This window comes from Papio anubis, chromosome 3, assembly GCF_008728515.1.
Source record: "Papio anubis isolate 15944 chromosome 3, Panubis1.0, whole genome shotgun sequence".
NCBI classification, from domain to species: Eukaryota; Metazoa; Chordata; class Mammalia; order Primates; family Cercopithecidae; genus Papio; species Papio anubis.
In genome coordinates this window covers 50,967,131-50,992,955 of record NC_044978.1, presented here as the reverse complement: position 1 = coordinate 50,992,955, position 25,825 = coordinate 50,967,131, and the positions used below count along the sequence as shown (strand labels likewise).

Sequence of the window (25,825 nt, the reverse complement as noted above, 5' to 3'; positions counted from 1 at the left end):
TGGAAATACTATTTTTAAAAAAAGCCACATGTCAGGCTTCCAAATAAGCTATTAATAGGCAAGCAGTGCCCTCTAATGGACAGAATAAAACATGCTGTTGATACTTGGACCATTTCAATCTTGCATGTCCCTTTAAAAACAACAGGTTTGGAGGCACTATTTCTTTTCTTTTTAAAGTTATCCTTATCACATCCAATCTCAAAAACAGAAATGTGTTTCTGGAAATACATGAACTCACTCACCTGGAGACAGCAAACACACCACCATTCATGGAGCCAAAGCAGGAGAGGGCAACAAAGATTGGAACTGCTAATGAGAAATTTCCCAGTAGCCGCTCAGAAAAGGTCTAGTGAAAGAAAGAATGAAGCAAATTAATGCCTTGCCAGAAAGTGGAATAAAATGAAACAATTTAATCCAAACTTGCTCTATGACTTTCTACTAGCCTGGTGATACTTGTATGTTTTATAATTTCTCTCTTTGGTTAGGGTCAGACTAACTCCATAGACAATAATCAAAAGCAAGGACCATGGCATTGCTTGTTGCAAAACTGTAGTCAAAGGTCTAAACAGGCACCTTCTCTCTACTTTCAAAAAGCAATGATCCATTTATTGAATCTTTATCAACTATGATGTGTATTGTCTCTGACTCTGACAAGTGATAAAAGCTCAAATCAGAATTCTACTTCTGGAGATAGAAATCTTTCTGTATAATACCTTCTCTTTAACCTGGAAAACCATATTTTATATTGAAATACACTGAGAAGTATCACAAATGTGTGTTTCATATGCCAATCCCATTGTTAGAAGGTAAATAAAATAACTGATGACTTAATAATTTATAGCATATACATGAGTAGCTCTGAAAATCTTTTTCCCAGAAAATCACACTAGCTAAACCTCTGTTTATAAGGTCACTCCGCCCCCCTCATGTATTTGTCAATTTCTTTTGTGGTTTCCTATAAAAAGCCTAGAACACAAATAAAAGTCCAACAAGCCACAGAAACTTAAAAGATAAACACAACTTCTAAAACATTATTTTATGCCATGATATGTGCAATATTGCAAATTTCCATGAAGGATATATTTTCCAAAAAAGAAAATGTGTTGGATTCATTAGTTGTCCTTGATGCAGCTGGTGCTATGTAATTAGTGGGGCACATTATGCTCAAAGAGTAAGTGCTGCCCTTTGTCTCGAAAGATGAGATGACTGACCTGACTTCAATAAGCTTTGTATATTTGATTGTCTGGTGGGACATAGAGCAGTGGTCAAAGTCTTTTTCAATACAGTGAACTCAAACAGGTTCAAATGAAATGAGATAATTTATTCCCTGTAGATGTTGCTGATATGAGGTTATACTAACTATTTTAAAAGGAACTGACATCAGGTAATGGAAACTTAATTTTTCACCATTCATTGTTATGAAGTCAAGAGTGAATGGTCTCTTACTAGCTGTGTTATGCAAAATAAAAGTATGAGTCACCAAGTCTTTTTTTTTTTTTTTTAGATGGAATCTCTCTCTTTTGTATTTTTAGTGGAGACGGGATTTCACCACGTTAGCCAGGATGGTCTTGATCTCCTGACCTCGTGATCCGCCCGTCTCAGCCTCCTAAAGTGCTGGGATTATAGGTGTGAGCCATCGCGCCTGGCCAGAATAACAGTCTTATAACATGATCGTTGGGGACAAAGATGGTCCTGGTGTCAAATAAATTTTGGAAAATGCTATAAAAGTATGTGTATCCACTTCTTAGGGAGTTAAAATTCATGGTGGTATCTTTAATATTCTGAGAGGTATTATAACAACAATATCTCTTTAACTTTGAATAACCCAGTATTTCCTAAATTTATTAATATCCCAGGACTAGTATTCAAAAGGATATACTAGGAAAATCAAATTTACATGGTCTACATCAAAATTCTTAAGTGACACTTGGGGAAAGGATTTTGAGTTTGCATTTGAAAAGTTTATAAATGGGAAAATGTACAGAACAAATTGTAATTTGCATACAAAAAATGCATTTATTTAGATTCAATAACTGTCCACCTATCTTTAAAGACATGCTGGGAGAATAAGCCTTGACAGATTTTCAAGCATGTTATGTGTGAAATTGTTTTATAAGAAATTAGAAATAATGGGAAATCATATAGGAATTTAGATGTATCAGTTAAATGGAACACACTAAGGCATGCTCTAAATTTTTTTAAATATTCATTATTATTCAGGTCAAGAAAAGATTACAGAATTTCAAAACACTTTCTGCTAGAGGGAACTACTATAAAATTGCATCAACTCATTAACCTAAATTCCAATTGGCATTTTCCCAACTTGGACTTACCACTGCTACTGCATTTGAAAGCAACAGCTCCTCAGCATTAATGGTCGTAAAGTAGGCCACATTTGTCAGCACATAGCCAATGGTGACAATGGCCATGGATATACATATTGCAAGGGGAATGGTTCTGAAATGCACAAAGGAATCACTTATTCATTATCTTTTGTTAGTCATTCTCTGATACCGAAGAAAATAGCAAGCTAATTCAAATGAAGACTATAATGGTATCTACAATAATTATAGGCTCTGTTGGGTATGTATACACATTTCATCAGGGCAAAGAACCACATATTCCTTTGTAACTTAATAAGGTCCATGGGGGCAGATACTTTGTCTGTCTTGTCTATTGCTATACCCCAGAACATATGGATTTATGTCATTCATGTACTCCGTAAATGCTACAGCAGTGTTTCTCACACTTGAGATGCATCAGAATCACGTGCAGGGCTTGTTAAAACACAGACTGCTGAGCTCCACCCCACAGTTTCTAATTCAGTAGGATTTGCATTTCCTCATATGTTCCTAGGTGATTCTGAGGTTGCTGATCAGACTACACTTTGAGAACCACTGTCCTATAAACATTTCTAATACTAATTCACTGCCTTGACACCTTTCTAACACTAGTCCTTAAAAATGTTTTTCACGTTCAATATTTTTTCCATCAGTAGCTTTCCTTACCAACAAATAAACGCGCACTTTTGAAAGTATGATAGCGGGATATATCTACCTTTCTAAATGTGGCCATAATTTTGTATAAAACACAAGAAAGCACAGAAGTATTCACAATAATGATTTTGTACTGCCCTGCTGTGAGTTCAAAGGAAGCTCAAGATCGTGAGTATCTAATAATGCAACAGCACAGATAATCCCATGAAATTAGAGGTGACATGCTGTGAAGTACAGACGACCGGACAGTGCTGACACTATGTGGCATCAAGAAGTACCCGACACAAATGAATATTATATGTCTTCATTTAATGCACTGGGAAAGCCAGTAAGTTACTGACCCTAATAATTTGATTCCATGTTACTAATACACATTACTTGCTTAACATAATCGCCTCTTCAGACTCTCTCCAGTTCAGGCAGCTTAAACCTTCAACTGCCTGCACAAAGGCTGATCATTTTTCAGCCATAGTGCTTATCAGCCCTCATGGAGCCTTCACCCTGCTGGGTGCCACTAATGAAGACCTCAATATAATTTCTTCAAAGATGAAAATGTAGTTCAGAATCGGGGGGGAAAGGCACAGCCTGTCTCACTACCCAAGCTGGGTGTGTTTACCACACTAAGTCCCAGCACATTATACTGAACAGCGATATCCCCTGTTGAAAACATGAGAGCCTAGCCAGTCAGCAACTGTCATTCATTATGCTGCTTGGAGCCTGACACTTCCCCCGATTCCCAAAGCCTTCAGCCTTGATGGGGAAACACATTGACCTCTAAATGCTGACATCCTAATATGAAAGTAGCAGATGGTCCCCTTCCCCAGTGTGAAGAGGGTCCTGTGGAATTTTCTGTTAACACTATAACATGCACTGCTAGTTGTGATTGATAAATGCTAAATTTAAGTAAAGAATATCACTGAGCCAATCAAATATAAAAGGATGAATGGCATAAAGCAAATTAAAGATGAATCCTGTTTCTTCGTAAGAAGGGCTATTGTAAATGCAAAAGGGTAAGAAGGAGAACATGAAGGTGTATACACAGCTTTTCAATCACTCAGTGTATTATTTTGACCTTGAATCCTTTCAGCTTTTATAACATCCCCATATGGGGAGTAAATTCTTTCTGTGGAGGAGAGGGGAAGAGAGGAAAAGAAGAAGAGAAAAAGACTCCTTGTTCCTTGCAAGCATATGATTAAGGTATATAAAGGTTCCATTAATAAAAAATGAAGTGACATTATTAATTGCAGTGAAGTAACCTGTCCAAAACAGAGAGTACTGTCACATCACATGACGCTGCAAAATAGCAGAAAGAAATAAGTCTGAAATTTGGGATTGTGACTCTCCGAGCATAGAATTTATCTTCCCAGTCCAGCTCCTCCAAGTCAGCCGCCTGCCTGTTTCCTGCCTAGACATTACAGCCTCTCTGAGGGCCGTTTCCTAAATTGATCTAAGCAGAAGGGATCCCAGAAAATCTAACCTTCTAGGTTGGTTTCCCTTCATTCTGTTTGTTAATAACAAAAACAACAGGAGCAGCTGCTACCATTGGGCTGCTATGTGCCCAACATTTCATTAGGCACTTTACATGTGTGTCTCCTTTTGTCCTTAGAAAATTCTGTGAGTTAGGAACATCAGCACATTTTATATGAGAAAATAAAGTCTTCAAGAGCTTAAATAACTATTTAAGGATACAAAATTGGTAAGGGGAAGCCTCAGAATTCAGGTGCATGCACATTCTATGTTGAAATTCGGCCATTTGGACCACCAAAGTGTGTTCACTTTCAAGCATGTGGGTCCCTCAACTCTACTACTTTTAAGGAAAATCATAGTTGTTTAAAATAAAGTTTATTAGAGCTTTTTATCAAGCTAGTATTTCTCATGTATTCCTTGACACTACAGTTTTATCTATCATAAAGAAGGGGACAAACTTATTTCATGAGTTTTATCACTTTTCTGTGTAACATGAACTGTAATGTCAAGTGAATGCTTTCAAATAGTTTCACTGCTTAGGAAAGACAATTTTAAAATTATATATTATTTAAAAGAAAACAGAAGTTTACAATAAATTTCCCTAAAAAACTTTTTTTATAGAAAAAGAGGGAAGGTAAGCATGCCTCAGATAAGCAGAAACAGACTAACAATTTTACTATCAGCCAAATATACTATCCAGATATTAGTGAGAAAAATAACAGCTTAAAATATAAACAGAAGAGAAAGAGTCGAATCTTGCTGCAATGCACAGCATATCCAGTAAATTCTCTATAATTATTCTTTTTAAAAAAAAAAATCTTTTTTTTTTTTAAGACAGAGTCTCACTCTGTCGTCCAGACTTGAGTGCAGGGGCACAATCTCAGCTCACTGCAACCGCTGCCTCCCGAGTTCAAGCAACTCTCCTGCCTCAGCCTCCCAGTAGCTGGGATTACAGGCACCCATCATTATACCCAGCTAATTTTTTTTATCTTTATTAGAGACAGGGTTTCACCATGTTGGCCAGGCTAGTCTCAAACTCCTGACATCAAGTGATCCTCCTATCTTGGCCTCTCAAAGTGCTGGGATTACAGGCATGAGCCACCACTACCAGCTGATAATTAGATACAATTAAGCAATGGCAAGTTGAATGGGGTATGGCAAAATAGCCACTAACTTCCATTCTTAGGTTCCATTTCACTTTGACAGAGGGAAGTGGGTGGGGAAGCTCTCTTGGCTGTCTTGGCATAAGCAGCCATTATTGACAGTGAAGAGCAGTTGACTCCTTCAGAAGGGCTTGGCCCTACACAGTTAACTCTAAGTTTCAAGTATCAAAGTGTAAGAGCCACTGGGTGAGCAGATAAAAGCTATTAGGCCATGCCAGAGCAATTTCCTGGAGGCTTTAGATGCAGAAAGCAGATAGCATTGCTAGTAACCCAAGATTAAGGCAAATGGCACTTGATAATGAAGGGAATTAGAGGAAGGAACCGGTAGGCCATGGATATTTCAAATCCTCTATGTTCTTGTGAGGTATCCAGCAATCCTAATTGCAACAAAAGTATTATTTTTAAGCTGAGTAAAAATGACTCACTCTTAACAAAATTAAGTTCTATTCTTTCTCAAATGTTAGTACATGTTTGTTATGACTAACAAAATACCATTTACAAGACTTACTTAATCCTAAGAGCTTTTTGTCATAAATGCTCTTTTCAATTAACAGGCATTAACTATGTGAGAGTCTGCTATTTTTATTAGTTGTAAATGGTCTTCAATCAAAAAGGTCTTGGATAGCCTTCTTTCCTACAGGCTTATTTTAAATTGGCACTTAAAACCAGTCTATGTCACACATATTTGCTTTATTTGAAATTGTTAAATGGAAGTCTCCAAAACAGGTATGTGCTTAGAAGCACTTTTGTTCTGAGTGATAGGCTTCCCCAGAAATGAAAATGGCCCTATACTGACGGCAGGCAACTTACGTTTGTATAATCTACAAAGCACTGCCAAATACATCTTATTTTACCTTTAAATAGATGCATGTCATTTTAAATCATTTGTGGAATGAGAAGCAGCATGAGCAAACAAAATTTACAACAACCAATGGAAATAGGAAGTAATATCCGCAATTTTTTTTTTTTTTTTTTTGAGGCGGAGTCTGGCTAATAAACCAGACTTGGAGTGCAGTGGCGGGATCTCAGCTCCGCAGCTCAGCCTCCCGGGTTCGCCATTCTCCTGCCTCAGCCTCCCGAGTAGCTGGGATTGCAAGCCGCCAGCTCACCCGGCTAGTTTTTTGTATTTTTAGTAGAGGCGGGGTTTCACCGTGTTAGCCAGGATGTCTCAATCTCCTGACCTCGTGATCCGCCCGTCTCGGCCTCCCAAAGATGCTGGGATTACGAAGGCGAGCCACCCGGCCCGGCCATATCCGCAGTACAAACAAAGAAAACCAACTTTTAGCGAGGTTGAGCGACATAACCAAGGTCACAAAAGTAGTAAGTGGGAGGTCTGGAACCAGGACCCACATCTTCTGGCACTGAGTTCCACACACATGGCATATCTTCATCTAATATCCATGTTATCAGTGCAATGCCCCAGGACCTTTACATGCTGACAAACATGTACTATTTTTATATAAATGAGGCAAATATTAGAAGACCAATTGTCATGGTGTGACACATTTTAAGCCAAGTATATTTTTCTTCACACCTAATAGTACTAATAGTAGAAAAAACATTCACACCACAAATAAACTTGTAAATAATGCACAATAAGGTGCGTTTTTTAAAGTATGCTTTGCAACTCTATCATGAAGCATCAGAAATGACTATTGTTTCCAGTGCATCATTTTCACTAAAAGTAACCCTTGCTATGAAAATGAAATGAGTAAACCTAGTCTGATTCTCCGGAGAAGTCAAGGAGACCTGAAGGTTAGAAGGATTTCTGACATACAGCCCACATGAATAGTCTGAATTACATGAGTGATTCTCTAATCACCTGGATTTAGGATATTTCAAGATTATTTTATAACATGAATACAGTCTTCTGAGATTTGTGCAAGTCCAAATAGATCATATACACTCTCCTCTGTTGGACACATAGAATGGAGACTACAGAACTCATGGATCCTGGGGCACCTAAACTTGTCTTTATGCTGTGGGGCTGGGCATGATGATAGGCAGTTCTGTCAAAACCTACAGTTGTGTGTTCTGGAGAGAAATGGTTGAGGCTTCACATTTCTATTTAAAAATTCTAAACATTTTAACAAATATACTTGGCATTCAGAAAAAAAGAAAGAAGGGAAAGAGAAAAAATTAAGAAGAACAAAAACTGGCAAATACCTTAATATATAAGATGCAAAAACACAAAGGGAAACTGGGGACTATTTCTTTACATACAATTGAAATGGAACTGTAATTTATCTCAACATAAAGTACTTATATTAAGTACCTTTTGATTCAAAGCATTTATTTTTGAATCATACTTGTTTCACATTTTCTTTACAGTGACCCTGTAAAGGTAAAGACCTTGAAAGCTTTTCTGTAGGCCTGACCCGGAAATGACGCAAACATCTCTCACTTCTCTCTTTTCGACCCACCAATTTACTTTTTTGCAGAAGTACTCTATTTATCTTATTACCACAGCTGTTAATTTTATTCTACCCTTCAAACTTCAGTCATGTGTTGCAGACAAAAAAAGTAAACGAGTACATTTCAAAGAAAAGCTATCCGTGTTTTTCATTCACATAAGTTTTCTTCCATACATTTTGACATACTTTTCCTGACTCTTGCTCACACTAAACTCTCCAGAGACCCCTTGACATGGAACTGTCCTATCTGCCTCTCTGATTTCTGACATTTCTAGCAGGGATTGAATTATAAGAAAGCATTCAAGAAAACAAATAGTTTTCCAGACATGAAGAAACTTAGACTACAGATGACTGAGAGCATCTGTAGAAGAACACATATTTCTTTGTGTGTTTTCCGTGATTTTGCCTCATTGTCATTTAGTGCTATGGCGGTAACTCTAGTTTTCTACTGAGTGGGAATTGGGCTATTAAAAACATTATAAATGAAATGTATTTGAAGATATATAGCACATAGTTGCAGGTAAGGCATAGGTGGTCACTGAAAAAATATATAGCAAGAGGAAGAAAACATTCAATAAGCCTATTTATGAACATTTTTTAAAGGTCTGTGGTTCATGTTCATGCTTAATGATGATTCTGGGCCAAGGCTGAACAAAGTGATGGGCCGAGCATATTGTTACATAAATGTACACAGTGATCTCACTGATTTCCAGCATCAAACACCTGCCCTCTGCTTCTTACTGAACCATGGCAAGGCTATGGGTGTTTTCACTGAGACATTTTAAATTTCAATACCACTGATGTCTAATCTAAATCTCACCATTCTCCATTGTCCACAGATGAAGAACTCCATAAAAGAAGAGAAGACAGAGAGACCTGTAGGGAGATGTAAGAAATGAACAGACAAAGATTAAAAGACGGCAGGGCTAAAGGAAGCTCGTGGAAAAATGTGCAGAGATGCATAAAGGAAGGAGAAAAGTGCAGCAAAGCCACATAGAAAAATGGCCAGAAGGGTCATTCTTAGCCACCACCACATAGAAAAATGAACTAAAATGAAAACTTACAACTCAGAACTACGGAATAATAAGCAATCAGAAACATACATATAAGCAGTTTTATCTATTCATTATTTTTATTCTAGTATTAGAATAAATTCATGACTAAATAAAATTATTCAGCAAAATGTAGCTTGAGAGTAAATTTTCATTTGCTTGCATTTCATACACACAAAAAATTTGCATTGTCTGCATCTCATTTTTTCTCATTTTCTAAAGATTTAGAGTGTGTCTTACAGATATATTACAGTTACCCACATTTATCATGGATAAACACAAACATATTTGTAGGGAAGTTCTAGTGTACAAAAACGAAATTGGTTTTAAATAAAATACTAGCAATTAAATAACTAAGAAGACAACACATTTTAATAGTAAAAAATTAAATTTTACACTGATGTTCAATTCTTCTATCTGTTAGGTTGTTATTAATTTTTTTTAATTTATTATTTTCTTCAGGATTTGGTCTACAGAACACTAAGATAATGCAACATTTCGGTGAACCATTTTTATAATAGTGTTTCTGAGATTTAGATTTACAGCTCAGACAACTACTCACCAAAAGTTTGTGTTCGCTTTCGAAAGTGTAAGTTATTTATGAGAAGCAGCTAACAAAGCAGACACCACATTTCCCAGCCTCTCTTGTGTCTAGGAGGGGAAAGTGACTCATTCTTGCAAACAGAAAGTGAGTAGATGTGTTCATTGAAGACCAAGGTGGTTAAGTGGGTCACCTTGTGACATCCTTTTCCTGAGTTGAAAAGGACCTATAGCATGACAAAGCCACATGATGGAAGGAATATGGGTCACAGAATAAATATGTGAAAGACAGCCTGCCAGTAGCCAGGGACACCAACAATGGACTGTTACATAATTTTTAAAAATTAACTTTTGATTGTGTAAAGACATTGAAATTTTGTGGGTTGTCTGTTGTAGCAATTAGCATTATTCTAACTAATAAGAGAATGAAGGACCTCATTATATCAAGACTTTTCTGTAGCTTTTAGTTAGTCCATACAAGACTCAAAATGGTTCCTCATTAAATTTTATTTTACAATATATTACTTGTTTTATAAGAGACAAATATATGACATAAAATTATTAAAATGATGTTCTAAATTATAATATCAAATAAAAACTGATTTCATCTTTAAAAGCTAGGAGAGATAAGCATTATTATTACTCACACTTCCCCAAAACAGAACAGAGATAGACCCCATTGTTCACTATTGTGAAATTTTAAAATATCTTGCACTTTTGAAAATTGCTACCCATCCAACAAAGAACAAAGTACCATTGCCTGTTGTTTTGCTCAAGGACACATAATAAGACAAGCAACATTAAGTTAATATACTTGTATGCTAAAAACAAGGCAACATAAAATAAATATACACACTTTGGCATGGTAAATGGAAATGAGAGTCAAAATTCCCTTAGACAGTAAACACAGGTCTTAGAAGGAACTGAGAAAACTTATACAATACACACACAAACCAGGTCCCATCACATTTCTGCTGCACAATAAGAAATGAAACAAGTAAACATGGAGACATTCAATCGTGCCAAATGACACTGCTTCTACCACCCAAAATTGCCTCCAACATTTCTGACCAATAAAGGCAAGTGCAACAAATGTTGATCATTTCACTGTGACATCTTGTGGTCAACTAAACAGCTGGCTTTCAAGTAGGGTGCTCTGGGAATTAGAATATAAGATGAGCAGTGAGATTATAGAGTACCCTGTTCTCACTCATTTCAACCAGATAAGTCCTCTTTTACTAGCTTCATGTATTGACATTCTGTCAAAGAAAGATGTGCTCCAGTAGTTGAAGTAGGTTTAAAATCACCGTTCTAGATGCTCCAAGTCATGTTTTTACATTGCTTTGTGGACTCAATGCTGGCTTCCTAAAGTATAGTTTAAAATATATATGAATTGGGCCAAGCATGGTGGCTCGCACCTGCAATCCCAGCACTTTGGGAAGCTGAGGCAGGTGGATCACCTGAGATCAGGAGTTCGAGGCCCGCCTGGCCAACATGGTGAAACCCCATCTTTACTAAAAATAGAAAAATTAGCCTGGTGTGATGGTGGGCACCTGTAATTCCAGCTACTCAGGAGGCTGAGACAGGAGAATCACTTGAACCCAGGAGGTAGAGGTTGCAGTGAGCCAATACTGTACCACTGCACTCCAGCCTGGGCAACAAGAGCAAGACTCCATGTCAAATAAATAAATAAATAAAATATATAAAAATTTGTTTTTATAAAATGCCTATATATAAATGATTACATAGGTATGTATGTACACATTTGACCCTAAAGTTGAAAATAATTTTTCACTGCAACAAATCTCTATTTGTACTCTTAGGGTAATTAAGGGAAAAATAACTTTAGCAAATGAAGCTAATGTTAGTAGGAAAAGTATAAAGTTGATAGCAAAGCCAATAGCAATGGCCTGGCTTTAGTTAAAGTAGTAAATACACATGCTAAGGCCACAGAGGACATGACATAGCAGCTGAATGGAGCAGAGGGAAAGGTGGGAAAGAGAAAAAAACAGAGTTGATGGGCTAAGCACCCTGCCAGTTCAGAGAGATAATACGTCACTGTCGAGAAAGTGATGATGAAGACTCCTGGTTGGAACAGTTGACAGCTTCCTGAAAGGGTCACAAAGGCTCTCAGAATGGCAGAACCTCCAGTAAGCCCTGCCTCTCCTCGCCTCAGGCTGTCAATTTATATTCGTAGTCCCCACAGAAATGGAAATGTTGTGATCTTTTATCTTTCAGCTCAAAAGTTAAAACTTGTGAAAAATAAGTTTTTGTGCATTCATTTTATATTTACTAATGCCTTTTCTTAGACTACATAGATTCATGTCCCTCTCTCGAGGAACATTTTTCTCAAGTCAAGTGACACTATCTTATGGCTCAGGGACTCTCTGCCCAAGGGAAACAAAAGTGGTTCATACAGTTGTCCATCTCTTAATTTCCCTTTTCTTCCATCATTTCCCCTTTATACTCTAAATTCCTACAACCAAGAAAAATGTCTATATATACCATCCCAAATGTAAATTGTCTTTTGGTGACATCTTTTCTCTGGAGTTCTCTCTCTGGTATTTGTACTCACTTGATTTCACAGATTTATCGAAAAGTCTGGGTCAAGTTGTGTCCCCATCACTAGCAGAAACACAGATCACTAAATCTCTCTGGACTTACATTTCCCCATGAGTTGACAAGGGTGTTGAATTGGTGAAATCTAAAGTTCGTTTGCTTGAAAGTTCATTATTTAATAATTTTAGCACATAAAGCTAATCCCTAAAGATTGTTTAACAGAATTCTTTGAAAACTCAGTTAAGCCCACTTGCTCATGTAACAGGCATCCTAAGGAAGTTTCTGCATTTGCTTTGCTCTGTCAATTCACAGGAGAGAAGAGGATGCCAACTTTACAATCTCTTCTCCTGTCTTCTGAAGATGTGATTCTGTCCTCAAGCAGCAGTATAGCACATCAAAGTACCTTCCATCATTATAACTTCAAAGTGTCAGCCTGGCTGAAAAATAATGATCATTACAGAAGATCATTTAAAGGATAAGTGATCTGTTCACTCTTCTGCATTCTAAAAAGGCTGTCTGTGGGATCAGGTCAGACCTCTGGAAGGTCACATACATTGACCGTATTATCTTATGTAATGTTTTCATAGGTCACTATACCTTATAACTTTAGCTTTTATCAAAACCTTATTGCAAGAAATGTTTTTAAAATCATCTGAATTTCAGGAGGAGATTTCTCATTGCATTTACTAACATTCTTTATATCGAGTTCATTCATTTAATCAATATTTGTTAAATATCTTCTATATGCTAGACGTTTTAATAAGCAAAGGGATAAAGACATCAGCTACACACAAAAATTCATCCTCTCATGGAATCTAAAATTCAAACAGGACAAGACATGGAAGACCCTCTCTCTGGCATGCTGCTCCCCCTCGATCTTCACATGATTGCCCCATTTTTCTCAGATCGAAGTCTCCCTCCTCAGAGAAACCTTACCTCCTCCTAAGTAGGTCTCCCACCCTGGGACTCTCCATTACCTACTGTTTTTAATATGAAGATAAACTAAAACATCTTCTGACTCCTTATAGTCTCTTCAAATATCTTTACTTATATATTCATTATGTATTCATACGCACCAATTCCATAAAAATATTAAGATTATTCAATGAGCATTATTAAGGGCCCTTGAAGCGTTTCTTCTATATCTCTAGTGCAAACATTTTTGAGAAGGGTTGTCAGGACTGTTTGTCATCCTCAAGGATAACTCTGTTTTTTATGTGGCTTGTAACCACATGCAGAAAGGGTTTCTGGTTTCTTTGGCCTCTTTTGTTGCTGTTTTATTTTTTATTATTATTTTTATTTTTGGCAAAGACTTAAAGAAGACTTGAAAAAAATGGAAGCAGTGAAGAGAAAGGGGAAAAAGGAAGAAAGTTAAGAGGCAGCTTAACAGAGAAAGGAAATGTTTATTCCACCAAATCTTCATGTGAATTCTAAATTATTAAATCTCTGAGAATACCTGATTTATGAACAGGATAACACTGTCCCTAGCCAAAATTATGTACAATAAAAAGCAGGAAACCTCCTGAAGTTCATCTCAGATTTAATATCAAACACAGCAGCCACACATGAACATTTCTCTATAAAATACAAAAACAGCATGGTGTGATCAGCCGGCAGTCACCAGTGGGGAGTTGGGTACAAACAAACAGGGTGTGAGTGACATGGAAAGGATCAGCCTTCCCTAATCTAGAGAAACCAGCCAATGAAAAATAGTCACAGACTGAAATAATGTCAACACTTGGAAGGGAAAGGAGCACAAGGAAGACTCACTTCTAAATGTACAACGAATGGCCAGTTTACATTTGTTGTCAAAATACTGAGCTCCCTCTGTGACTACTGAAGTTGAAAGAGCAACACAGTTGTGTTTTGTGAATGCATATTTAGAATATGCCAAGTGAGGATGAAACACCATGGGGGAAAAAAGACTTGTTATGAAATAGGCTTACATTGATAATGCCTTTTTTTTTTTTTTTTTTTTTTAGACAGAGCCTTGCTCTTGTCACCCAGGCAGGAGTGCAATGGCACAATCTCAGCTCATTGCAACTTTCACCTCCCAGATTCAAGCGATTCTTCTGCCTCAGCCTCCTGAGTAGCTGGGATTACAAGCAACCGGCACCACACTCAGTTAATTTTTGTATTTTTAGTAGAGACAGGGTTTCACCACGGTGGCCAGGCTGGTCTCAAACTCCTGACCTCTGGTGATCCTCCCACCTTGGCCTCCCGAAGTGCTAGGATTACAGGCATGAGCCACTGTGCCTGGTGATATTGCCATTTTGTAAGAAAAGTAGCAAACCTCTAATAATAATTTCATTAAAATTTGATTGAAATATTTTTCTATAGATAATTGGTTCAAAAAGAAGAAAGATGTCAAGAAGGAAAAGGTATCTTATTATTTTTAGTGTACACTTCTTAGGTAATGTGTACATTACCATTTTTATAATATATGTAGTGAAGGATTGTTTCTCAGGATTATCTATCCAACAATTTGAATACATATATAATAATCAAATTTATTCATGTTTAATCTAAGGCAATTTCAATAATTATGAGAATCATAAAGAAATATTTTTTGCATGTTTCCATTAATACTTCCATTAATATTTTGCCATTTGCTATGTCGTTAAGAAGTATTCTGAAAAGTAGAAAATCATATTAAAAAGTCGCTCTATTAATAGGATTTAGGGGGTAAAAAGAACAAAAGACAAAAAGAGGAAGATTAATGTCACTGGTAGGTATTTGGGAAGTTACTTTAATTAGTTAACATTTTTCAAATCTGAAAGAAGAAAAATAAGTCAAGTTAATAAACCATAGTACACAGAAAAATAAATTTTTGGACTATAAAAGACTCAGCCATACACATGGACTATATCTTTATATAGAACAGATTTAATTATGAGAGCTAACACTACCAAGATAATTTGAAACACCATGAGCTTTAAATTTAAAAGCACTATACAGGTTTTCTTCATCCACATGAACAGCCAAGAGTAAAAACTACCTCCATGCAAATGTAAGTTATACTCAACGTCAACTTATTCAGAGAAAAATAATAAAAATTGAGGCTGCCTTTCCCTTCAGATTAAAAAAGAGTATTACAAACTTTTAATAAAATTATATACTAATTGGTTGATATATCTATAAAAAGGCAAGTGGAATAGATTACCTTGAAATATGACTTATTATATAATATAAAAATATATTAATATAATGATAAGTATCAATATTTATAATATAAGTATCATAAACTAAGGAGTAATATGACTATTTGCTAATACTGGGATATTGAGAAATTTGGGGGAAAGTCAAGAGCCTATATTATATCAGGTTTAAAAAAAAATCCATCCCAGATAAGGTAAAGAGTGGGCTGTAAAAAAGAAACCAGGAAAACAAACAAACAGAAAATATGGGTGAGATGAAAATGATCTAGGGATGTAAAAATTTGAGGATCATAATAGCAATACAGAAATTTAAAAATGGTTATTATATCTGATTACAAATTATAGAAACAAAACCACAAGTTTTGTAAGCTGGGATCATAAAGAAAATTGAGTGATATGAAAAACTGGGATAAACTTCTTACAAATAATATAATAAAGAATCAACATCCATAATATACAAAGAATTCTGATGAATCACCAATATTCATGCTCTAAAATGGTAACCACATGTAGCTACTAAAATTGCTGGAAGTGTTAAGCCTCACTGGTGATCAAATGAATGCAATTTCAAACCATGAGGTGCAATTTTTGCCTTTCAATTAACCAGGATTTTTTAAAATAATGACACCCAACACTGTAAGTATTCTTAGCTATTGCTGTTGAGAGAGGAAATTAATATACCCACTTTGGAAAGCAACTTGGTAATAGACAAACTGTTTTAAAGTTTGTTGCCTTTGACACAGCAATTCTCTTCTAGCAATCTATTCTAGATCTATTCTATGTAAGGATGTAAATCCTTACATATCCAATATGTATATATGAAATGTATAACCCAGAATTATTATTATTTTTGCACCAGCCTAATACATTAAGAAACATTAGGGATGTTTTCAATGTCCAACAAGAAAATTACCACAAGAATATTGGCACATCCCCACAAAGAAATATTACACTAGCATTAAAAATGTTCTTTACTAAGATCTAGGTGATATAGGAAAATGTAATAAAATGACATGAAATGAAGATGGTGAGACAGATCTATACCACATAAACAGAAAGCACTGGAATTGAGCTTGAGATGCAGCAAATCTAAAGGGCAGGGCACACTTGGAGGAACTTTCCAGTCGTCAGAGATACAGCTGTAATGGCACAGACAAGGCTGTGGCCTTGGGAATCAGACAATACACGAACAAGTAAATACATTATATAACACCAAAGTTAGGAAGAAAAATGCACATTAACATTTATCTCAAGCAATATAATGCAATACATACATGCACATGCACACACAAATGATGGGGGAAAACAAAATATCAAAATAATAACAATGAGGACTTTTATTTGATGTGATTAAGATATTACAGGTGATTTTTAATTTCATGATAATTTTTTGACATTTTAAATATGTCTATTATTATTATTATTAAAAGAAAGGAGGAAATGCTACATATTGTTACTGAAAATACTTACCACAATCATAAAGTTTTACTTTGATTTCCGACAAGGTACAGAATACATATAAATTTTCCTTTCTTCATTTAACTAAATGGATCATCGACCACAACGACTGGGTAGAGATTTGTGTCCCCATCATTTAAAAATAGAATAAACAAATATGTGTCCATTATGAGAAATACTGAAACAGGATAATCAGGATATCCTGTGTTTCTAAGTGCCCATAGATCAGAGGCAGGGAGTGGAGGAGGCAGGGTTAAGCAGGGAGGGACTTCCACCCAGGTATCGCTATAGAAATGGCAACAATAGAATAGAACTAGCACTATCTTTTAGAGAACAGGAAATACCTGCTCTGCCTAGCCACAGGCTTGCATCATAAACCCAATGGTTTGAAAAGCACCTATGTATCCAAACTGAAACTTTCTCCCTTGCTGCAGTTCAGAGTCCACGTTGTGACTTGGCATAACGACAAACAATTCCGTAGCTCAGAGAAAGACATCACTGAGTTCAATTTCTAGTGGCTTTCCCCCAACATTTGCCACTTGATCACTTCTCCTTGGCAAGAGGACACTGCACTATGAGGATTAAATAGCTAAACACTTACATATATTTAAAACACATTTAACCTTTTTCCATAAGACCCAGAGCAGCTACAGAATAGTATCTTAAAATCATGACTTCCACTTGCTATCTCACTCATTTCTTTTTGTCATTTTCTGGCTGAAAACAAAGTTAATCTTGTTTTCTACTTAAATTTCTCTTTTACTTGCCTCAGGCCAGAATATAGAAAGTGAGACTTTGTTTGAAAATATCAATAACAGAAAAATTAAATATTGCCTCCACAAATGATATTTAACCTATTTTAAGAGACAGTGTATCTGTAAAGATGTTAAAGACAATAAAAAGCAGCTATTTCCTTATCATATTCTAACATTTCAGCACTTCCTAATCGTAAACTTTCTATTTTAATCTTCTAACCAAATGACCTTCAGTAAATGACCGGAAATGTACTACTTACTTCAACTAGCCTAGCACCCTCTTTCATTATCTATTTGACTAACAGCTTTAGAAAGTCGAACGCAGGCAAATTTTAATGCTCTTACACATTTTTAAAAGCAGTTTTGTTCTATTCTCAAATGACATAGAGGTCACGTCTAATGATTACATTTCCCCCAGCTAATTTCAAGGCTAAAATCTTGCCATAGCCATCTTTCTTAGATTTCTATTCAACAACACTAAGCATTTGGAAAGAGTACTAGAAAAGGATCAAGATTTTAACTTATAAATATAGACAAATTAATCCATCTCTGTGGCTTCTATTTCATTAGCTTCACAATAAAAGGGTTGTGAATTTTAATGGTTCCTCCCCTTCTAACTTTAACATCACAGGCTTTGATAATTTATTTTCTCAAGGTCAAATTAATTGTGGTTTTAATTATGACAATGAGTCCAACACACTAAGCCAAGTCTATGTGTGAATAGAAGAAGGTAACCAAGTAGAGAACTATTTGTACACACAGGTAATATGATAATTGAAACCATTTTGAAATTTAGAGACATTACTATAATAAATCTTTTGCTATCTATCTCTTAGAGAATGGCCATAACCATAGAATATCAGGGAGGAAGAAGAAATAGTATCATGAAAAGCCAATAGAAGAGATTCTTTGGAGGAGGTGGGACTTGGGATACCAAGAAAAGCATTGTATTAGGGGCAGTCTCCCAGGACCTAGAAGTGACTTTACTCATAAAATCAGACATTCTACTCTTTAATATCTCATTTTGTGCTATATGGCTATGTATTATAAACTCTAGTTTTTACATATTATGGCATATTTTAGTGCTATGCCATGAACTTGATATCATAAACTATTTTTCATATAGTATTGTACAGCTTGATATATAAAACAGTGACCTTTGTATTTGATCACTGCATTCTCAATAATATGTATCGGTATGGGTTATTGTTTAAACTTTTGTCACAGAAAGATGTATTTTTTCCACTTCTATAATTTTAAGACAAAGCATATAAGAAAGGGAAAGAAAGATAATATGGTGCAGCACTAAATAGCAAGGAAAACCATGTGACTTAAAAAAACATGAGCCTGTCTCCTTAGAAAACCAATTATAAAATATTATATGTTCTTGAAAAACAACCTCCAGCATTGGAGATTAGAAATGCTCCAACTCTGAGACTGAGATAACTGTCGTTTCCCATGGCGGGGTGTTTCAAGTAAGGGTGTCTTTTCCCTTGTGAGCATGAGTTTTGTCAAAGCCAACACTCAAGCAGTACAGAAGAAAAGAAACAGCTTCCCCATGTCCACAAATCCTGATCTGATAGTCCCTATAGGTGACAAATGAACTAATGACATGATGTTTAATATCAATAAAAAGCAAACCATCTACCATTAAATAAGTATCTACTATGAGCGAAGCATTGTCAGACACAGCCATAAATTATATCTAATTCTTACAAAGCTCTTAAGGTAAGCATTAGAATACCCACTTAGTTGGGAAAAGGAATGAATGAATGAATGCAGACTTTTGAAAGTCATGACAAGGATTGCTCCCTCTCTTTCTTTATGTACACAACATATTAGAAATATAGAAATGCAATCCTAACTAAATTATGGGGAATGTCTAATACTGAAATGTTGCAGACCCATCAGAAAAGATTCCTCTTATATAATTGCATCTATGGATACTTATGGGCAATCCCATGTGTCTATGCTATTGAGAAAAATAATGAATCACATAATAAAAGACTAATATAACCTTCTGGACCACAGAGGCTACAGATCATTTTATATCTTCTGTGGGCATATATAGTAAAAGTAGTAAATAGGATTAGGGATTCGTCATTATGCCACATTAATGGCACTCTTAACAAGCATTTTTAAAATCTGTATTTTTCCTGGTACACTCCATATGTCTACAAGACACTCTACTTAAGGTGATCCCTTAAGTAGAATTCAATTCTATAGGTTGGATATGATCCTAGATCTTCAGATCTAATAACTAAATTTCCACTTTGAAGGGATGCCAATTTGGACCCATTTCCTCCATTTACCCATTCAAATTTCTTAACATTTTCTGAGACAGCTGAGGAAACTTTGGTCCTGCCTAATCTCCTAACCATCATGGGATTTGGAAAATGGCCATAGCATCCCTTTCTCTTGATTCATGTTCTTGACACTTTTTCTTAAGTGTCCCTAAGACAGATATTCTGTTTACATTTCCACCCTTCGGCCATGCTCCCATAGTGATGTACTCTCCTTGTCAAACTAGGTACTCGTGTGTCATTGACAAGAATCATAGAACATGCTAGAGTTGAAGGGAGACTCAGAATTTGCTACTCTACCATTTCTTTTTTGCAGCTGATAACCCAGAGGCTCAGAGAGGACAAAAGATGTAGCTAAGGACATAAAATCAAATATTTACAAAACAAGAGCTAAAACTGTGGCCACCTGACTCCAAGTCCAGAGCTACCTTCATAAGACCAGTGTGATGCTCACTGTGCCTGGAAGTGCCAGTTGTCCCCTGGCTGACTCATATCGTGCACTGGCATTGCTATTTTACTCTCTTCATTATACCTGCCCTTCACTTAGAATACGAAATGAGTAAAATCAAATCTTTAATACATCTTATTTAAAATATTTAGAAACTCTGACCTAAGATTTCTATTTGACCTTACCATACTTACAAGAATAAGGAAAATCTAACTAAAGATTTCCTTTACCTTACAAGTACGTGACACCTTCTTCCCTCCCCATCCCAAGAAAATAGGCCTGTAGAGTAAGGTGTGCTTCCCTACATTGGTTCCCATATATTCAGCAATCTAAAAAGATAACTATAATATTTGAGAACTAGAAGCACATTTAGGCAATAGTCTGTCATTTTTTCAACCTGAATATCCTCTAAATTGTGGCTAAACAATAATCCTATTTATCTCTATTTTGAGAATTCCAGTGCTTAACCAAATTCTCATTTCAATGCTTTTGAAATATAAATTTAATTTTAAAATGAACTATGTTCTCATTTAATTAAATCCCATTTGTTCTTCCATTGTCAGAGAAAATAAATGATAGTAAGATAGCTCTATATTTTTGCATAGTATGTAAACACTATGCTGATGCATCCTTCTTCTCTAAGCAGTCTAATCCATATCTTTGGGCTTGGACAGTGTGGAGATTATGATGCTGTTTGCCATAATTTCTGCCATATGATTTATCATATTGTTTGACTTTAGCAATGATGCAGGTGTATGAGACAATTAACAGAGTTACTTGCTTTTATTAAAAATAAACATGCAAAATAAAACTAAAACATATCTTCATAGACTATAACTTTTTAAAAACTGCATATGTGTCACAAGATGAAAATCCATTAAAATTGTCATAAAGTTAATTGTCTCCAAGCACTGCCTCCCATACATTCAAAACTTGCAACAGTTTTCCCACCCTCCATCCCACCATTGGCTACTGAATAAGATCCAAAATTCTGATAGTAGAGACTAAGAGTTGCTGTATCCCCTTATCCACATCCTACCACTATCTTGATTTTGACTGCTCTTCACAATCCTTTCCTTTAGTCAAAACAGTCTACATACTATTCCCTAAAACTAAGAATTCTTCTATGGCTGTATCTATGCTCACCCGCTGCCTGAGACATCTTCACTTCTCTGTTCTACTCTTTTAGGTTCTATTCTTCCTCCAACTTTCTCTTCCATAGCAAAATTACTTCCTTAGCCATTTAGCCACCTTGTACCCTCATGGATCAGCTTTTTTTTTATTTCCAAAAGACCAACTGTCATGTTAGAAAGAGTATGAGATCTAGAACCAGGCAAACGTGGATTGCAATTCTAGTCTTCTCATTGGCTAACTACATGGACATGAGAAGTCACTTCACTACTCTGAACTTCAGCTTTCTCCACCGCAGAATGAAGATAATATACAGTATATTATTAAAAGTAATCTGAGGTGCTACTTTTACGCTGCAATCAATCTACTTGTTAGAAAGCAGACACTGTTTGTATTTTTAATGATGGGCTTGTATTTTTAAATTAAACAAAAATTCATAAAAATTATCTGGGAGTGACCTTGTATTTATATTCTTCTGTTTTGTATCAACAGAATAGCTCCTTTTCTAGAAAAAGTAAAAATAAATATTAAAATACATGATGTCAGCCACTCAGATCAAGATCTTATTTGTCAGATTTCATAAAGGAGTTTCTTGGTAAGATAGTAAACCTAAAAACAGGTGACTTCAGTAGAAACACAAACAGTCCATCCATTATATCAGCACAACCAGCCAACAGTGACAATGGCAATAGGAGTGTGAGCATACAAATATTTGGTTAAGAAGGAAAAAAAAAAATCTGCCAGGAAGTCATTCTGATTACGATGTGTGAGCATATTGTCACCTGAGGGAGGTTAGTAGACTATAAAATAAATAGCGATTCTCATCATCTTCTGAACCTTTTAACTACTAGTAATTGGGCACTTTGCTGATGATGCAGAACAACTTTTCAAGCTGATTAATAGGTCATGTATGTGAAAAGGCACTCCCCGTTCATAAAACAATTATGTTAATCCTCTAATTTTTTCAAAGATTATAAAATATTCTAATCTTTGAAGAATATAGGTTTTGGTTGCAGATGGTGTTTGTGTATTACTTGTAGAGCTCATTAACATTTTTGAATTTCACATATTTTATCCTCACAACCCCATGAGAACTATAATATAGGGATTATCATCTTCCATTTAAAACTGGTAAACAAAGATTCAGAAGCAATTTAGAGGTCTGTCCAAGGTCAAACAGCTAGTTAAAAAGAGACAGGATTAGAATTTTGATTTCCTGAACCAGTGCTATTTTCAAAGACTCAGCAAGTAGATGTTTTTATAGTTCATAGAATAAAATATTTTTTTCACCGGAAAGTCTCAACTTCATTTGGTTCATTTTAGATGTTTACATTAGTAATACAGTTTTAGCTTGTGCCTATCCAAATTCAAAAGTTGCTCATTTTCCTGAGCAGATCAATAATCTAAGTCAGTGTTGGAATGTGACTAGAATAAAGTTACCAAAATAATTTCAGTGCATGGTGTGTGTAAATATAATAACCTGAACGTATTTTGTCTCTACCCTTAGTGAACTACATGTAACATTATCCTATTCCAGTGAGAATCTTAAACAACATTGCATCTGCATGAATGCCCAGACAGCAGCAGACCTTGGACTAGATTTTAGTTGTCCAAGAAGTTTTTCACCAAGTATGACACAGAATGTAAGCTTTACTTGTGAACCTCATTTTGGGCACAAACACCTAACTTTCAAATCCAGACATAAAGAAAAGAACAAGGGTAGCTTACATGCATAAATAAGAATATGGATGAGGGGGTCGATATATGTGTGGACTCAAAAGCTGGAGACAATCTAATAGCTGACTTACTGCTTCTGATTATGGAAGGTATTTCTTTTCAGATAACAAGATTCTAACTCTGGAATCTCTGGCATATTTTATTTAACTCTCATTTTGGTTGTATCTATTGCAGTCAAACTATTTGACCCATCGTTTATGCCAGCTAACCAAAAATTTATCTAGGCTTGAAATAGTCATAGCAATTAGCAGGTTGCTACCCAGCATAAGGAAATAAAAAAGGCTGATAGCCCAGTTCAAGGAAGTTATATTAATAGTTTCTCAATTTATCATACATGAATTATTGTTGTGTAAAGGTATTATAGAGAAGATCTCTGCATCTGGTTAAAAAGGATTAGATGGACTTCAAGGTACCCTCAAATTTTGAAATTCTGTGATTCTATCACTCTACTCATCATGCCACTTGTATTCTCTCTCTCTCTCTCTCTCTTACGCTCTCTCTCTCCCCCCGCCCTCTTTCTCAGCTCGTTAAAGAGAACAGAAACATAGCATAAAATTAAACCAGCCACCGTTGTTGCTCCTAAGACAAGAGTTTATTATTCTAGCCTCAAAATATAAAACTCAATGAGATTAAAATTAGAACTTTGAAACAACTACTATGAAAGAAAGTAAAGCATTGCCCTTCAAATTTTGCCTCATAGTGGAATTAAAAAAAGAATCCTTACAATTAAAGAAAAAGAAAGAAAGAAAAGCTAAATGGCTTCCACAAAGCACTTGAAGGATTAATATCTGTCTTCTTTGATTACCCCATGATAAAATATGATAATATAATCCTATAATTTCTGCACCACTTATTTGACACTTCAGCCTTATATGAACAAACTGTCTTTGAGCAAAATGTATTTTTTATGCATATGTGATGCTGAGAAATGCAAGAATTTTGATCCCAAGGTACATCAACCACATGTTCTATTAATGTGAGAAATTTTTCGAGTGAACAAAAGCAAGGAAGAGCAATTTGGTGACCTTGTTCTTTGAACATAGAATCATCTCTTCTCTGTGACATCTGGCCAAATACCGATCTTTTGTCTGCCTCAGTGGCTCAACTAGCACAATTCTATTTCTACTGTGAAACATATTTAAAAATGGATTCACCAAGCTTTATGTATATTTTCTAAAGAAAAGCAAAAAAAACCCCAGAAGGATTCTAATTTAAGTATCAATTATTTCAACAATTGAAGAAAAGCAGTGTCATATTTTAAGATAATTCTAATGATGTCATATTGTCATTAGTACAGAGATGCCTCATTTTGCCCCAGGGAAGATCTTTATAAACTTGTAAATAAATTAATACATATCTTAAAAACATACAATTTGAGTATTTGTAACAGAAACTTTGGAAATATTCTTTAAAATAATATTCAATGTTGTCTAAAAATGTAGATAACATTGCCTTGTAATAAAAAGATTACAAAGTACAATATTGCTGTAATCTGCACATATATAGTTAAGATATTATACGTTATTTTCTAGCAACTATTAAGTTAGAAAACTATAATGCATGTAAAGATGCATTCTTGGCTGGGTGTGGTGGCTCATGCCTGTAATCTCAGCACTTTGGAAGGCTGAGGCAGGTGGATCACTTGTGGTCAGAATTTCAAGAACAGCCTGGCCAACATGGTGAAACCCCATTTCTACTAAAAATACAAAAATTAGCTGGGCATAGTGGCGCATGCCTGTATTTCCTGCTACTTGGGAGGCTGAAGCATGAGAATCGCTTGAACCTGAGAGGTGGAGGTTGCAGTGAGCCAAGATCACACCACTGCACTCCAGCCTGGGCAGCAGAGTAAGTGAGACTCCGTCTCAAAAAACAAAAAGAGAAAGAAAGCAAGTTGCATTCTTAAGTTGTCAAAATGCAAGATACAAGACTTCAATTAACCTTTAGTCTTTAGTCATGTAACTCTGCTACAACACATTTGGGCAAGATATTTTGTCTATTTTGTTTTCTTATGTTTTTTACTCAGGTAACAGTTATAAAACTGTCCGACAAGCAATAGGCCTTATAAAACAGTATCGTAAAGAATTACACAGTCAATAAGGAATTAATATAGACACACTAAGAATTTAAGACTGCAACATCCGAACTGAATGCAAATAACATGATTGTGGACCATTTGTAGACCATTCTGGTTGATCACACTGCATTAAAGGTCTTTGGGCATTTTTCCCAAACCAAGTTTCACTTCTTCGAAGTTATCATTGGTACAAGGTGTGCTGACTTTGAGGCATCAATTAATATAAATTGGAAGTAGGCAAAGTATTAATTAAACATGACACTCTGATTATTTAAAGCTTCTATTAAAGTTGATAATTCAGAGTGTGTTGATAGCCTGTTTTTCAAAAATGACTGATGATATCAAGGTTTACTGACTTCCTCTAAGTCTACTATTTCCATCTCTTCAAAACAGAAGGGATAAATGAAGTGAGAAGAACACTGGAACAAGGCTAATAGACAAACTGGCTAATCTCAGACCCCCAAGGTCAAAGAAAAGCAATTCATTTCTTGGCTTTCATCAACACAAGACATGATTTATCAATCTAAGAGCAGGATTACCAACATTATACATCTCAATGATATGTTCTTT

General features: G+C 35.6%; 1 protein-coding gene across 4 annotated transcripts in view; it reads right to left on the bottom strand.

The window, feature by feature from the left end:
* Positions 1-25,825, bottom strand: part of SLC7A11 (solute carrier family 7 member 11) — a 230,745-nt gene that overhangs the window by 12,896 nt on the left and 192,024 nt on the right. For all 4 annotated transcript variants that reach the window (XM_031664264.1, XM_031664266.1, XM_031664265.1 and 1 more), the window contains 2 exons: positions 2,334-2,457; positions 243-346 (listed from right to left, as the gene is read on the bottom strand). In XM_031664264.1, coding sequence (XP_031520124.1) covers positions 243-346; positions 2,334-2,457 — 228 coding nt within the window. The remainder of the gene's footprint in view (positions 1-242; positions 347-2,333; positions 2,458-25,825) is intronic.